This window comes from Oncorhynchus gorbuscha, linkage group LG05 (assembly GCF_021184085.1).
Source record: "Oncorhynchus gorbuscha isolate QuinsamMale2020 ecotype Even-year linkage group LG05, OgorEven_v1.0, whole genome shotgun sequence".
Lineage (NCBI taxonomy): Eukaryota > Metazoa > Chordata > Actinopteri > Salmoniformes > Salmonidae > Oncorhynchus > Oncorhynchus gorbuscha.
In genome coordinates this window covers 8,262,357-8,279,151 of record NC_060177.1, presented here as the reverse complement: position 1 = coordinate 8,279,151, position 16,795 = coordinate 8,262,357, and the positions used below count along the sequence as shown (strand labels likewise).

The following is a 16,795-nucleotide window of genomic DNA, read 5'->3' as shown; positions in this document are numbered from 1 at the left end:
CAGTCACTATGTCTGTTGTTGATGGATTCTGCTTGTGCATATGTTTTTCAAGGTTTTTCAACCAGACTCTTTAAGTACAGAGTAACAAAGAGAATCCTACCAACCAATAGGGGAAACATTGGCAAATACATAATTGAATATACATGCACATGACACAACCTTTACCTACAGTACTACAGTACTACAGTACCCTCTATCCCATGTATCAGAACTATTCCAAAATGACATCCTATTTCCTTCTTCAGAATCGTTTCGTCCTGGAGGGAGCGTTGGAGATCCAGGACCATGGTCAGAACGCTCGGTTCGGCTCCTCGCTGGCCCCGGTCCCTGACCTGAACGGGGACGGCTTCAACGACGTGGTGGTGGGGGCTCCTCTGGAGGATGACCACAGAGGAGCTATCTACGTCTTCTTCAGCCAACGCAACAGGATTCTGAGGAAATACAAACAGAGGATAGCTGCGTTAGACATCGCTAGTGGCCTGCGCTACTTTGGCCGTAGTATCCATGGCAGTATGGACATGAATGAGGATGGCCTGGTGGACTTGGCCGTGGGATCCCTGGGGGCGGCCGTGCTTCTATGGTAGGTCACGTAGATATTAACAAGTGTTCTACTGTTCCCCTGGTAGGTCACTTAGATATTAACAAGTGTTCTACTGTTCCTCTGGTAGGTCACTTAGATATTAACAAGTGTTCTACTGTTCCTCTGGTAGGTCACTTAGATATTAACAAGTGTTCTACTGTTCCTCTGGTAGGTCACTTAGATATTAACACGTGTTCTACTGTTCCTCTAGATATTAACACGTGTTCTACTGTTCCTCTGGTAGGTCACTTAGATATTAACACGTGTTCTACTGTTCCTCTGGTAGGTCACTTAGATATTAACACGTGTTCTACTGTTCCTCTGGTAGGTCACTTAGATATTAACACGTGTTCTACTGTTCCTCTGGTAGGTCACTTAGATATTAACACGTGTTCTACTGTTCCTCTGGTAGGTCACTTAGATATTAACACGTGTTCTACTGTTCCTCTGGTAGGTCACTTAGATATTAACAAGTGTTCTACTGTTCCTCTGGTAGGTCACTTAGATATTAACAAGTGTTCTACTGTTCCTCTGGTAGGTCACTTACAAGTGTTCTACTGTTCCTCTGGTAGGTCACTTAGATATTAACAAGTGTTCTACTGTTCCTCTGGTAGGTCACTTAGATATTAACAGTGTTCTACTGTTCCTCTGGTAGGTCACTTAGATATTAACAAGTGTTCACTGTTCCTCTGGTAGGTCACTTAGATATTAACAAGTGTTCTACTGTTCCTCTGGTAGGTCACTTAGATATTAACAAGTGTTCTACTGTTCCTCTGGTAGGTCACTTAGATATTAACACGTGTTCTACTGTTCCTCTGGTAGGTCACTTAGATATTAACATGTGTTCTACTGTTCCTCTTAGATATTAACACGTGTTCTACTGTTCCTCTGGTAGGTCACTTAGATATTAACATGTGTTCTACTGTTCCTCTTAGATATTAACAAGTGTTCTACTGTTTCTATGGTACTGTATGTATGTGGAGCATATAATAACCACATTTATGATCATAACTCTGTATGGTTAATCTGCAGGTCTCGCAGTGTCGTCCGAATTCACGCCAACATCAGGTTTGAACCCAGCAAGATCAACGTCTTTGTGAAGGACTGTGAGAGGGGAGGCAAGGACGTGACCTGCATGTCAGCCATAGTGTGTCTAAACGTCACCGCCCGGACAGCCATACCTCCTACACAGGAAGTGGGTGAGTGTTCAAAAATGACCAATTAAGTCACGTTATAGACTATAATGTAGCCTGCATCCTTCTACTGATTATAACTACAGTGAGTCACGTTATAGACTATAATGTAGCCTGCATCCTTCTACTGATTATAACTTCAGTGCAAGAGATGTGAGATTGACTCCAACTACCTTGAGATATTGCTGATGTTGCTGAACTCTTTCTCTGCACTTCTCATAATATGGGTTCTGTTTAAGCCGCCCACTGCTTACTGCTTTTATGGGGATGAGAACTAAACAAATAAAACTGGATTCATCTTAATGGATGTAATATCCCAGTGGAGCCACAAAGCCTTGTTTATATTCAGGAAGAAGTTTATTCACTGTTGTACGTTCACTGTACAGTCAGCAGAGGACCTCATTGTCTTTCAGGCAAAACTGACATCTTGATTAACTCTACTGTTGATTTCCTACTGTTCTATGTTTAGAGCAAAGCTTAGCCTTTCCAAGACTGTTCTATGTTTAGAGCAAAGCTTTCCAAGACTGTTCTATGTTTAGAGCAAAGCTTAGCCTTTCCAAGACTGTTCTATGTTTAGAGCAAAGCTTAGCTTTCCAAGACTGTTCTATGTTTAGAGCAAAGCTTTCCAAGACTGTTCTATGTTTAGAGCAAAGCTTAGCCTTTCCAAGACTGTTCTATGTTTAGAGCAAAGCTTTCCAAGACTGTTCTATGTTTAGAGCAAAGCTTAGCCTTTCCAAGCCTACACATTGGCTAAGGATCAAGTCAGCACTAGAAGTATTGCAGTTCAGAGACTCATAGTTGTAATCATGATCCAAACGTGTATTGCTCAATGTCTCTGCTTGGTTGTTGTTGAGTCAGTTAGACCGCTCTGTTGTTGGCTCACTAAGTGAAAGGGTGATGGCTTCTTGCCCTGGAGCAGAGCCACAGGAAAATGTTTCCTCGCTATCAGTGACAGTTTAGGATATCATTCTATCTGCCAAACACATACGCTGCAGGCTACAGAGCGGTTATGGACATGCTACGCCAACTGCTACATCTGATGAGAACTGGTCTGGATTATCCTAGCCTCTGACTGTTAAGTAGCATACTGTATGTAAATTGCCCTCCGAATAGTATGCATTCTGTCCACTCTACTCATTGAATTTCTATGGTGGCAATATAATCAGGCTGATGGTTGTCAGGCTGTGGATAACCCGACATGGCTACCCCACACTTCTGAATCTCCCTGGAGACCGTTTCGGTTGCCGTGGCTATGAGGTGTTGAATCACCGACAGTGACCCACCCGTGCTCTGATACAAGGTATCTCTGGTCACAATTTGTTTTAAAGGTTGAGGCCTGTTGGCTCAGGTTTTCCCCCTTGTGTGGGACTATAGGAGGCAGGCTAAGGAGGCAGGTTAAGGAGGCAGGCTAAGGAGGCAGGCTAAGGAGGCAGGCTAAGGAGGCAGGCTAAGGAGGCATTGAGGCGTAGATGTTTCTGGTTAACCTCCCAACCTCCCAGCCATCTTTGTCACATATGTTAGATGGGCCAAACTAATAGGAAGAAGCCTCAGAAAGTTATCTTGTCCTCCGCCGGGACGGTTGGACATTTAGGGGACACTGAACAGTGGGAACACATTGATTTGATTTCCCCTCATCATCATGTCTGGTCTAGTAACATCTGTCAGATGTGCTGCAGCTGCTGCTGGGGCTGCAAATCTGTTGTTGTCAACTGTACAAGGAAGACTAAACTTTGAGAAAAGAGATATCTACAAATGTGCTTAAGGTAACATGCTTTCAACTTTAAGCAGCATCTGATGGAAATGGAAAGAGCATGTGTTCAACATGAACTGAAGTAGCTATCAACTTTAATAGATACAGTAGTTGCTGTGGTAACCAAACAATCAGACTTGCTAGTTTAGCTAACCAAACCATCAGTTCTGGCTTGCCATATGAAAATGGAATTCAACAATGGCAATGTTTTCAATTGAACTTTTGCTTAAAAAGCAGCTCAAATATAGAACATGTAAGAATGAACTATAGCCATTGAATTCTACCGTGCAAATATACCATACGTTATAGGGAAATAATGCACACTCTAGAATGCCTTTCAAGCCAATCAGAAAGGAGCATTCAACAATGTCATGGTATAATGGAGAGAGTAGGTATGAGGTATGGGAGACCAGTGTACTCTCCAGTTGGCATGCTCAGTAGGGTAATGTGCATGAGCTCTGCATTTTATGGTATTTTCCCCAAGCTATTAAAGCAGTGTAATAAATAACGTGCCTCTTAAACAGTGTGGGTTGGAAATGAATCACTTCCAAAGCCATATGGCTCAAGAGGTCTAGTCAACTCTCTCAACTCCGCAGTAGTCACTCATTCAAATGTCCTCGACTGAGACGTTGTTTCAGTTCCTTGACGGTGGCTCTTGTATTTTGTCCAAGTTTCTTTTTTGTAATGTAATCTGTGCTGCTTCTGGTCATTACTTTATAGAAAATAATGTATTGATGTATAGAACATGTTTCCAACATTTATGCTCCCTCTTTCTTCATCTCTCTAGCTATCACTTACAACACCACCATTGGGGAGCGCCGATTCAACCCCAGAGCCATAATGGACGACCCTGATAAACTGCTGTTTCAAAACCTGACCCTGCTTTCTGGAGAGGAGACCTGTCAACACATCTACTTCCATGTCATGGTGAGCACTGACTGAACTCTAGCTGAATTCCAAATCAACATCTAGACTCTAACCTATCAGGGAGATCTGAGATTATTGGATAGGTGGAAGCAATATGACTACATTTACATACAGCCAATCAGAAGGTAACATAGAGACTTGAGATGGTATTATCCAGAGCCATGTATTTAGATAATTGGGACAACTTTTATAATTGTAAATATTATAATTCTAGACATCCAGACATTCAGCATACCAATATTGAAATATTCCCCTATGTAATGTTAATGGGGGGGTGTAAAATGGTCAATTCATAATGCAGAAACCTCAATGTCCTGACAATCTAAATACATGTCTCTGGTTTAATCCTATCATTGTAACGTTTCCTATTCTATCCTATCATTATGTTTCCTATTCTATCCTATCATTATAATGTTTCCTATTCTATCCTATCATTATGTTTCCTATTCTATCCTATCATTATAACGTTTCCTATTCTATCCTATCATTATGTTTCCTATTCTATCCTATCATTATGTTTCCTATTCTATCCTATCATTATGTTTCCTATTCTATCCTATCATTATAACGTTTCCTATTCTATCCTATCATTATGTTTCCTATTCTATCCTATTTATGTTTCCTATTCTATCCTATCATTATGTTTCCTATTCTATCCTATCATTATAACGTTTCCTATTCTATCCTATCATTATGTTTCCTATTCTATCCTATCATTATAACGTTTCCTATTCTATCCTATCATTATGTTTCCTATTCTATCCTATCATTATAATGTTTCCTATTCTATCCTATCATTATGTTTCCTATTCTATCCTATCATTATAACGTTTCCTATTCTATCCTTATAAAGTGTCCTATTCTATCCTATCATTATAACGTTTCCTATTCTATCCTATCATTATGTTTCCTATTCTATCCTATCATTATGTTTCCTATTCTATCCTATCATTATGTTTCCTATTCTATCCTATCATTATGTTTCCTATTCTATCCTATCATTATGTTTCCTATTCTATCCTATCATTATGTTTCCTATTCTATCCTATCATTATGTTTCCTATTCTATCCTATCATTATAACGTTTCCTATTCTATCCTATCATTATGTTTCCTATTCTATCCTATTATGATGTTTCCTATTCTATCCTATCATTATAACGTTTCCTATTCTATCCTATCATTATGTTTCCTATTCTATCCTATCATTATGTTTCCTATTCTATCCTATCATTATAACGTTTCCTATTCTATCCTATCATTATAACGTTTCCTATTCTATCCTATCATTATGTTTCCTATTCTATCCTATCATTATGTTTCCTATTCTATCCTATCATTATAACGTTTCCTATTCTATCCTATCATTATAACGTTCCTATTCTATCCTATCATTATAACGTTTCCTATTCTATCCTATAAAGTGTCCTATTCTATCCTATCATTATAACGTTTCCTATTCTATCCTATCATTATACTGTTTCCTATTCTATCCTATCATTATAACATTTCCTATTCTATCCTATCATTATGTTTCCTATTCTATCCTATCATTATGTTTCCTATTCTATCCTATCATTATGTTTCCTATTCTATCCTATCATTATGTTTCCTATTCTATCCTATCATTATGTTTCCTATTCTATCCTATCATTATAACGTTTCCTATTCTATCCTATCATTATGTTTCCTATTCTATCGTATCATTATAACGTTTCCTATTCTATCGTATCATTATAACGTTTCCTATTCTATCCTATCATTATAACGTTTCCTATTCTATCCTATCATTATAACGTTTCCTATTCTATCCTATCATTATAACGTTTCCTATTCTATCCTATCATTATAACGTTTCCTATTCTATCCTATCATTATAACGTTTCCTATTCTATCCTATCATTATAACGTTTCCTATTCTATCCTATCATTATAACGTTTCCTATTCTATCCTATCATTATAACGTTTCCTATTCTATCCTATCATTATAACGTTTCCTATTCTATCCTATCACGTTTTATATCCTATCATTATGTTTCCTATTCTATCCTATCATTATAACGTTTCCTATTCTATCCTATCATTATAACGTTTCCTATTCTATCCTATCATTATAACGTTTCCTATTCTATCCTATCATTATGTTTCCTATTCTATCCTATCATTATGTTTCCTATTCTATCCTATCATTATGTTTCCTATTCTATCCTATCATTATGTTTCCTATTCTATCCTATCATTATAACGTTTCCTATTCTATCCTATCATTATGTTTCCTATTCTATCCTATCATTATGTTTCCTATTCTATCCTATCATTATGTTTCCTATTCTATCCTATCATTATAACGTTTCCTATTCTATCCTATCATTATGTTTCCTATTCTATCCTATCATTATAACGTTTCCTATTCTATCGTATCATTATAACGTTTCCTATTCTATCCTATCATTATAACGTTTCCTATTCTATCCTATCATTATGTTTCCTATTCTATCCAATCATTATAACGTTTCCTATTCTATCGTATCATTATAACGTTTCCTATTCTATCCTATCATTATAACGTTTCCTATTCTATCCTATCATTATGTTTCCTATTCTATCCTATCATTATAACTATTTCCTATTCTATCCTATCATTATAACGTTTCCTATTCTATCCTATCATTATGTTTCCTATTCTATCCTATCATTATGTTTCCTATTCTATCCTATCATTATAACGTTTCCTATTCTATCCTATCATTATAACGTTTCCTATTCTATCCTATCATTATACGTTTCTATTCTATCCTATCATTATAACGTTTCCTATTCTATCCTATCATTATGTTTCCTATTCTATCCTATCATTATGTTTCCTATTCTATCCTATCATTATGTTTCCTATTCTATCCTATCATTATGTTTCCTATTCTATCCTATCATTATGTTTCCTATTCTATCCTATCATTATGTTTCCTATTCTATCCTATCATTATAACGTTTCCTATTCTATCCTATCATTATAACGTTTCCTATTCTATCCTATCATTATGTTTCCTATTCCTATCTACGTTTCCTATTCTATCATTATAACGTTTCCTATTCTATCCTATCATTATAACGTTTCCTATTCTATCCTATCATTATAACGTTTCCTATTCTATCCTATCATTATAACGTTTCCTATTCTATCCTATCATTATAACGTTTCCTATTCTATCCTATCATTATAATGTTTCCTATTCTATCCTATCATTATGTTTCCTATTCTATCCTATCATTATGTTTCCTATTCTATCCTATCATTATAACGTTTCCTATTCTATCCTATCATTATAACGTTTCCTATTCTATCCTATCATTATGTTTCCTATTCTATCCTATCATTATGTTTCCTATTCTATCCTATCATTATGTTTCCTATTCTATCCTATCATTATGTTTCCTATTCTATCCTATCATTATGTTTCCTATTCTATCCTATCATTATAACGTTTCCTATTCTATCCTATCATTATAACGTTTCCTATTCTATCCTATCATTATATTATGTTTCCTATTCTATCCTATCATTATGTTTCCTATTCTATCCTATCATTATAACGTTTCCTATTCTATCCTATCATTATAACGTTTCCTATTCTATCCTATCATTATAACGTTTCCTATTCTATCCTATCATTATGTTTTATATCCTATCATTATGTTTCCTATTCTATCCTATCATTATGTTTCCTATTCTATCCAATCATTATAACGTTTCCTATTCTATCCTATCATTATAACGTTTCCTATTCTATCCTATCATTATGTTTCCTATTCTATCCTATCATTATGTTTCCTATTCTATCCTATCATTATAACATTATGTTTCCTATTCTATCCTATCATTATGTTTCCTATTCTATCCTATCATTTGTTTCCTATTCTATCCTATCATTATAACGTTTCCTATTCTATCCTATCATTATAACGTTTCCTATTCTATCCTATCATTATGTTTCCTATTCTATCCTATCATTATGTTTCCTATTCTATCCTATCATTATGTTTCCTATTCTATCCTATCATTATAACGTTTCCTATTCTATCCTATCATTATGTTTCCTATTCTATCCTATCATTATAACGTTTCCTATTCTATCCTATCATTATGTTTCCTATTCTATTCTATCATTATAACATTTCCTATTCTATCCTATCATTATGTTTCCTATAGTATCCTATCATTATGTTTCCTATTCTATCCTATCATTATGTTTCCTATTCTATCCTATCATTATAACGTTTCCTATTCTATCCTATCATTATGTTTCCTATTCTATCCTATCATTATGTTTCCTATTCTATCCAATCATTATAACGTTTCCTATTCTATCCTATCATTATGTTTCCTATTCTATCCTATCATTATAACGTTTCCTATTCTATCCTATCATTATGTTTCCTATTCTATCCTATCATTATGTTTCCTATTCTATCCTATCATTATAACGTTTCCTATTCTATCCTATCATTATGTTTCCTATTCTATCCTATCATTATAACGTTTCCTATTATATCCTATCATTATGTTTCCTATCCTATCATTATAACGTTTCCTATTCTATCCTATCATTATAACGTTTCCTATTCTATCCTATCTACTTTTCCTATTCTATCCTATCATTATAACGTTTCCTATTCTATCCTATCATTAGGTTTCCTATTCTATCCTATCATTATACCGTTTCCTATTCTATCCTATCATTATAACTTTTCCTATTCTATCCTATCATTATAACGTTTCCTATCCTAACATTATAATGTTTCCTATTCTATCCTATCATACAGTTGTAATAACACTGATCCTCCCAACGTGTTGTTGATCCAGGAGACCACGGACTACGTGAGGCCCATCGTGTTCACTGTGGCAGTGGCACTGCAGGATCTCGACCAGGGCCCTGCGCTGGACGACACCTGGCCCACCACCTTCAGGACTGAGGTGAGATACACACATCTGACCACTGACCATCATCACTTCTTATGTAATCACTGATTAGAAATGTCTGGACAGGTAAAACAAAACATTTGCTGGAACCCTTCCGTTCATCTGTCCAATGATCACTTCAAGGAAGCGATGAAGAAAGGAAACGCTTTGAGCGGGTCACATGACTGCTTGACCTGACCACTAACCTGTCGTCTCCTTGTTTAGCTCTTTGTCTACAGCTTTATGAGTGGTATTGTAGTGATTAAGGGGAACATCCAGGGGCTTGAACCAGTGACACTATGGTTTGCAGGGCAAGCATAGTACTCGCTGTACCATAAAGGTTCAGACCTCTTGGCATAGCCATACTATGATATGGATTGTAACTGAGTATCTCTCGCTCTACTAGCTTCCCTTCTGGAATGGCTGTGATGAGGACGACCGTTGTATACCAGGCCTGTCCTTACAGAGTACAACTGACCTGCTGTCTTGGAGGTGAGCGCACACACACACACACACACACACACACACACACACACACACGCACACACACACACACACACACACACACACACACACACACACACACACACACACACACACACACACACACACACACACACACACACACACACACACACACACACACACACAGATCAGAATTGATTGATTTCTCCCCCTCCCCCCACAGGCAGTTCTGTGGGAATGCAGTCCACTCCAGGGGTGCGATGTGTCGACGTCTGTCCGAAGGAGGGCCGGAGGGGTCAGAGCGAGTGATGGAGGGATCGAGGCGGAGGATGGTGGTGGACGTTCGTCTGGAGAACAGGGGAGAAAACGCCTACGGAGCCCGCCTCAACATCACCTACACTCCTAACCTACGATTCTCTAGTCTCATAGTCAAGGTGATGATTCACAGTAGACAGTACATTGGATTTTAAAGACCACTATTCCAGGACCCAAAGACTATTGTGCACAATACAGTACAATAAATGTACTGCAGACACCAGTACTCCAGTATAGTAGACACCAGTATACCAGTACCGCAGACACCAGTATACCAGTACCGCAGACACCAGTACACCAGTACCGCAGACACCAGTACACCAGTACAGCAGACACCAGTACTGCAGACACCAGTACACCAGTACTGCAGACACCAGTACACCAGTACTGCAGACACCAGTACACCAGTACTGCAGACACCAGTACACCAGTACTGCAGACACCAGTACTGCAGACACCAGTACACCAGTACTGCAGACACCAGTACACCAGTACTGCAGACACCAGTACTGCAGACACCAGTACACCAGTACTGCAGACACCAGTACACCAGTACTGCAGACACCAGTATACCAGTACTGCAGACAACAGTATACCAGTACTGCAGACACCAGTACACCAGTACTGCAGACAACAGTACACCAGTACTGCAGACACCAGTACTGCAGAGTCACAGAAACAGTGCTTGGTTAACTGCTCACAGAAGTCAGTGTGAAGATGATTTGGCCAGTCACCTTTAGACAAGTACAGTCTGTCTATTGAAGAACAAGCTTTCCTCAAATGCAGTATGGAGTACTACTGCACCTGTTAGAATAGAATATAATTATTCCTGAGGGAATTAGGGCTTGTCTTATGTAGGAGATTGTCTCTGAGTGTGTTTTATCTCTGTTTCCATCTCAGGACAACTCGGATATGAAGATAGAGTGTCGCAGTGAGGACAGACAGAGGCATGAGAAGACCTGCAACGTCAGTGCTCCCTTCATGAGAGCCAAGACGCAGGTGAGTGGGAGTCCCTTTAGTGACACTGGCATTCAAGGTAGACAACACTGACACACAGTTCACCATAATGCACCATACCAGACCGCTCATGACCACAGGGTACCACAGCTGCTCTTAGTGGAGTACTGTAGCATATCATGGACCAGAATAGGAGACCATAACAGTGCTTACCAGAACAGTAAACCAGAACAGTGGACCATTAAAGACCATAGTAAAGTAATACAGACCGTTTGCAAGCGCAGAGTTGATCAAGCTGCACCATGGTTAATCTATATGGGGTTGACAATCAAGTCACCCACCTATCCCACGTATCCAACCCGACCATCTAAGAGTTACGGAAGAGTGTCCTTCCTGCCCCAACTCCCGCCAAGAGGGCTGTCAGCTGTGTGCCCTCCCCACACCAATCTGGTAACCATCTCCACCACTTTAATATTGTCAATATTATGGTGCAACAGTTCTCCTGGGCTTATCAAACACCATAACAAAATGCATTATTGCCCTTTATACATTGAACTACATACACCAAAATCACATAGCCTCTAACTGCCTCACAAATATATACATATCTCATCCGAACAGCCCTGTACAAACAAGTATCCACACTTAACATGTGTCTATGCCCCTAAGCACTGAACATAAGAGTTTGGTTAAAAAACAACACTTATTTGATCATCTCTTTATAGCTTTTTATAGTCTGGTATCCAGAAATAGAACCCCATGGCATGCCAGAGAACATTAACATACATTCAGGCATTAAGTAACCTGGAGTCACCAACAGTAACAGTAACTCAACAGTAATTGCTTTATTTCTAGTAGCACGGAAAGACACTTCAAATGGAGATGTATTCTGTTCCAATTAAATATCTGGATAATCAAATGCATGTATAAATAAAGGTCTCACACACAGCGAGCAAGTAGTGGTCTCAGTTAACCAAACGTTTCATCCACTCCCCAATCCTCCCACCACATTACCCCACCAAGTCATTAGCGCAAATAACGGTCATCTCCTTGACAACAGAATTACTGCAGGATTATTTGCTTCATATTCTCTCCAACAAAAACCCTTCTGAGGGATCTGACCCTTCTGAGGGATCTGATCTGGGACCATGTTGGGGGACCCTTCTGAGGGATCTGATCTGGGGCCACGTTGGGGGACCCTGAGGGATCTGATCTGTTGGGGGACCATTCTGAGGGATCTGATCTGGGACCATGTTGGGGGATTCTGGGGATCTGATCTGGGACCATGTTGGGGGACCCTTCTGAGGGATCTGATTTGGGGATGGGGAACCCTTGGGATCTGATCTGGGGCCACGTTGGGGGACCATTCTGAGGGATCTGATCTGGGACCATGTTGGGGGACCCTTCTGAGGGATCTGATTTGGGGCCATGTTGGGGAACCCTTCTGAGGGATCTGATATGGGGCCATGTTGGGGGACCCTTCTGAGGGATCTGATATGGGGCCACGTTGGGGGACCCTTCTGAGGGATCTGATCTGGGGGCATTTTGGGGGACCTTTAAAAAAAAACTAAATAAATTAATCACCCACAGTCATTGTGTTTGAATGGGAGCCAGACAGTCACAAGCCAGATGTTTTCTGTTCTGGTTGGGTCTCTTTAAAGTGTGGTAATGAGTTAAGATTCCCAGTAAACCACCCTAGCTGCAAAGCCAGCCCAGTAAAACCAACAGTGTTCCCTGTAGAGGCCAGCCCAGTGAAACCAGCAGTGTTCCCTGTAGAGGACAGCCCAGTGAAACCAGCAGTGTTCCCTGTAGAGGCCAGCCCAGTGAAAGTGAAACCAGCAGTGTTCCCTGTAGAGGACAGCCCAGTGAAACCAGCAGTGTTCCCTAGAGGCCAGTGAAACCCAGTGTCCCTGTAGAGGCCAGCCCAGTGCAGTGTTCCCTGTAGAGGCCAGCCCAGTGAAACCAGCAGTGTTCCCTGTAGAGGACAGCCCAGTGAAACCAGCAGTGTTCCCTGTAGAGGCCAGCCCAGTGAAACCAGCAGTGTTCCCTGTAGAGGCCAGCCCAGTGAAACCAACAGTGTTCCCTGTAGAGGCCAGCCCAGTGAAACCAGCAGTGTTCCCTGTAGAGGACAGCCCAGTGAAACCAGCAGTGTTCCCTGTAGAGGCCAGCCCAGTGAAACCAGCAGTGTTCCCTGTAGAGAGTGGGTATAGTATGGTATAGTGCTACAGTGGCTGGAGTTGGCCCATAACAGAGGAGAGTAGCATCAGATAGGTACAGTACAGTATAGTGCTACAGTGGCTGGAGTTGGCCCAGAACAGAGGAGAGTAGCATCAGATAGGTACAGTACAGTATAGCTCTACAGTGGCTGGAGTTGGCCCAGAACAGAGGAGAGTAACATCAGATAGGTACAGTACAGTATAGCTCTACAGTGGCTGGAGTTGGCCCAGAACAGAGGAGAGTAACATCAGATAGGTACAGTACAGTATAGCTCTACAGTGGCTGGAGTTGGCAGATAGGTACCAGAACAGTGGCTGGAGTTGGCCCAGAACAGAGGAGAGTAGCATCAGATAGGTACAGTACAGTATAGCTCTACAGTGGCTGGAGTTGGCCCAGAACAGAGGAGAGTAACATCAGATAGGTACAGTACGGTATAGTGCTATTGCAGGGTTTCCCAAACTCAGTCCCGGGGACCCCAAGGTGTTCCCATTAGTTTTTTCCCCAAAGCACTACACAGTTGATTCAAATATTCAAAATGTGAATGATGAGTTGATTATTTTCATCAGCTGTGTAGTGCTTTGGGGAAAGAAACTAAACATGTCCCCCTTGAGGTCCCCAGGAATCCGTTTGGGAAACACTTTGCTCAGTTGTCTTGAGTTGGCCCAGAGTAAAGGAGAGTACCTAAGGTGTCTTGAGTTGGCCCAGAGTAAAGGAGAGTACCTAAGGTGTCTTGAGTTGGCCCAGAGTAAAGGAGAGTACCTAAGGTGTCTTGAGTTGGCCCAGAGTAAAGGAGAGTACCTAAGGTGTCTTGAGTTGGCCCAGAGCAGAGGAGAGTACCTAAGGTGTCTTGAGTTGGCCCAGAGCAGAGGAGAGTACCTAAGGTGTCTTGAGTTGGCCCAGAGTAAAGGAGAGTACCTAAGGTGTCTTGAGTTGGCCCAGAGCAAGGAGAGTACCTAAGGTGTCTTGAGTTGGCCCAGAGCAGAGGAGAGTACCTAAGGTGTCTTGAGTTGGCCCAGAGCAAAGGAGAGTACCTAAGGTGTCTTGAGTTGGCCCAGAGCAGAGGAGAGTACCTAAGGTGTCTTGAGTTGATTGCCCAGAGCTTCACTGTGTCAGGGGAGAGTACCTAAGGTGTCTTGAGTTGGCCCAGAGCAGAGGAGAGTACCTAAGGTGTCTTGAGTTGGCCCAGAGCAGTGTCAGCTCTGATTGGCCCCAGAGTACCTACTCCACTGTGTCTTGAGTTGGCCCAGAGTCACTGTGTCAGGGCTCTGATTGAGTACCTAAGGTGTCTGATTGGCCCCAGTCATTACCCACACCGCTTCACTGTGTCAGGGCTCTGATTGGCCCTAGTCATTACCCACACCACTCCACTGTGTCAGGGCTCTGATTGGCCCCAGTCATTACCCACACCACTCCACTGTGTCAGGGCTCTGATTGGCCCTAGTCATTACCCACAGAGTCCACTGTGTCAGGGCTCTGATTGGCCCCACTGTGTCAGGGCCTCCACTGTGTCAGGGCTCTGATTGGCCCTAGTCATTACCCACACTGGCATTCTCCACTGTGTCAGGGCTCTGATTGGCCCTAGTCATTACCCACACTGCTTCACTGTGTCAGGGCTCTGATTGGCCCTAGTCATTACCCACACCGCTCCACTGTGTCAGGGCTCTGATTGGCCCTAGTCATTACCCACACCACTCCACTGTGTCAGGGCTCTGATTGGCCCCAGTCATTACCCACACCACTCCACTGTGTCAGGGCTCTGATTGGCCCTAGTCATTACCCACACCACTCCACTGTGTCAGGGCTCTGATTGGCCCCAGTCATTACCCACACCACTCCACTGTGTCAGGGCTCTGATTGGCCCCAGTCATTACCCACACCGCTCCACTGTGTCAGGGCTCTGATTGGCCCTAGTCATTACCCACACCACTCCACTGTGTCAGGGCTCTGATTGGCCCCAGTCATTACCCACACCGCTCCACTGTGTCAGGGCTCTGATTGGCCCCAGTCATTACCCACACTGCTTCACTGTGATGTCTTCCAAGCCAATACCGCTGAAGCCAACCATTAGAGTTATTATTACAGTTAATATCCTCCCCCCATAGGACCTGGCATAAACTGACCCAGTCCTCAGCATTTTGGTCAGGCAGACAAGATGAACATTCCTTTGACATATCTGATGCCTACAGCACAGTGTGTTTTTGGTTTCACCAAAAACAGAAGTCCTCACAAGGATATTAAAATAAGAACAATTCAGACAAGTGGGGATATTTCGCCAGGTCCCCACAAGGAAAAAGGCAATTTTAGGCTTAGAGGTTAGGTTTAGGAGTTAGAGGAAAATAGGATTCTAACACATGTGTGTTATAATGTAGAGGTTCTTGTTTGTGTCCATTCAGTATCTGTGTTCTGTCAGAGTTGAGGCATTCTATACAGGCAGGAAGATAGCTGCCCTCATTAGGCATTCCTTCCTGCCCAGCCGGAATGAATCAGGGGTCCATCATGCGATGGAGGACAGTTAACAATGCTCCCCGCCTCTCCTCCTTTTCTCTCCCCCTCCTTGAATGGGGCCAAGGATTGCAGTTAGTGGGCTGACTATGCACTGCATACTAAATACAGCTGGAATTTAGGCTTGTTTGTGTCTGTTTTTGGGGCGAGAATGTCCTTACTGCCAAGTGTTTCAAGGATTAATTTGGCCGTCTGAACAGGTTAAGTGTCAACACAAATACAAAATCAAATTCTGTTTGTCACATCAAATCAAATGTTATTAGTCACATCTGCCGAATACAACAGGTGTAGACCTTACAGTGAAATGCTTACTTTACGAGCCCCTAAACAACAGTGCAGTTCAAAAAATATATATGGATAAGAATAAGAGATTTTTAAAAAGTAACAAGTAATTTTTTTATTTTATTCAACTAGGCAAGTCAGTTAAGAACAAATTCTTATTTTCAATGATGGCCTAGGAACAGTGGGTTAACTGCCTGTTCAGGGGCAGAATGACAGATTTGTACCTTGTCAGCTCGGCGGATGTGACTAAAGACATTTGATTTGATGATTTGAAGTTGCAACCTTCCAGTTACTAGTCTAACGCTAGTCTAACGCTCTGACCACTAGGCTACCCTGCCGCCCCAATTAAAGAGCATCGGTAAATAATAACAATATATACAGGGGGGTGCCGGTACAGAGTCAATGTGCAGGGGCACCGGTTAGTTGGGGTAGTATGTACATGTAGGTAGAGTTAAGTAAAGTGACTATGCATAGATGACAACAGAGAGTGGCAGTGGTGTGGAGGGGGGCACGGTTAGTTGGGGTAGTATGTACATGTAGGTAGAGTTAATTAAAGTGACTATGTTGGGGTAGTTGGGGTAGTATGTACATGTAGGTAGAGTTAATTAAAGTGACTATGCATAGATGACAACAGAGAGTGGCAGTGGTGT

The 16,795-nt window shown here is 41.3% G+C and overlaps 2 protein-coding genes across 2 annotated transcripts in view; one reads left to right on the top strand and one right to left on the bottom strand.

Moving 5' to 3' along the window:
* LOC124035348 (integrin alpha-11-like) overlaps window positions 1-14,318 on the top strand; it is a 79,484-nt gene extending 65,166 nt beyond the window's left edge. Inside the window, exons 14-22 of the mRNA XM_046348813.1 lie at window positions 246-580; window positions 1,613-1,779; window positions 4,311-4,450; window positions 9,312-9,422; window positions 9,814-9,899; window positions 10,096-10,306; window positions 11,088-11,186; window positions 13,068-13,344; window positions 13,981-14,318. Coding sequence (XP_046204769.1) covers window positions 246-580; window positions 1,613-1,779; window positions 4,311-4,450; window positions 9,312-9,422; window positions 9,814-9,899; window positions 10,096-10,306; window positions 11,088-11,186; window positions 13,068-13,344; window positions 13,981-14,318 — 1,764 coding nt within the window. The remainder of the gene's footprint in view (window positions 1-245; window positions 581-1,612; window positions 1,780-4,310; window positions 4,451-9,311; window positions 9,423-9,813; window positions 9,900-10,095; window positions 10,307-11,087; window positions 11,187-13,067; window positions 13,345-13,980) is intronic.
* Window positions 1-16,795, bottom strand: part of LOC124035489 (integrin alpha-11-like) — a 204,844-nt gene that overhangs the window by 105,204 nt on the left and 82,845 nt on the right.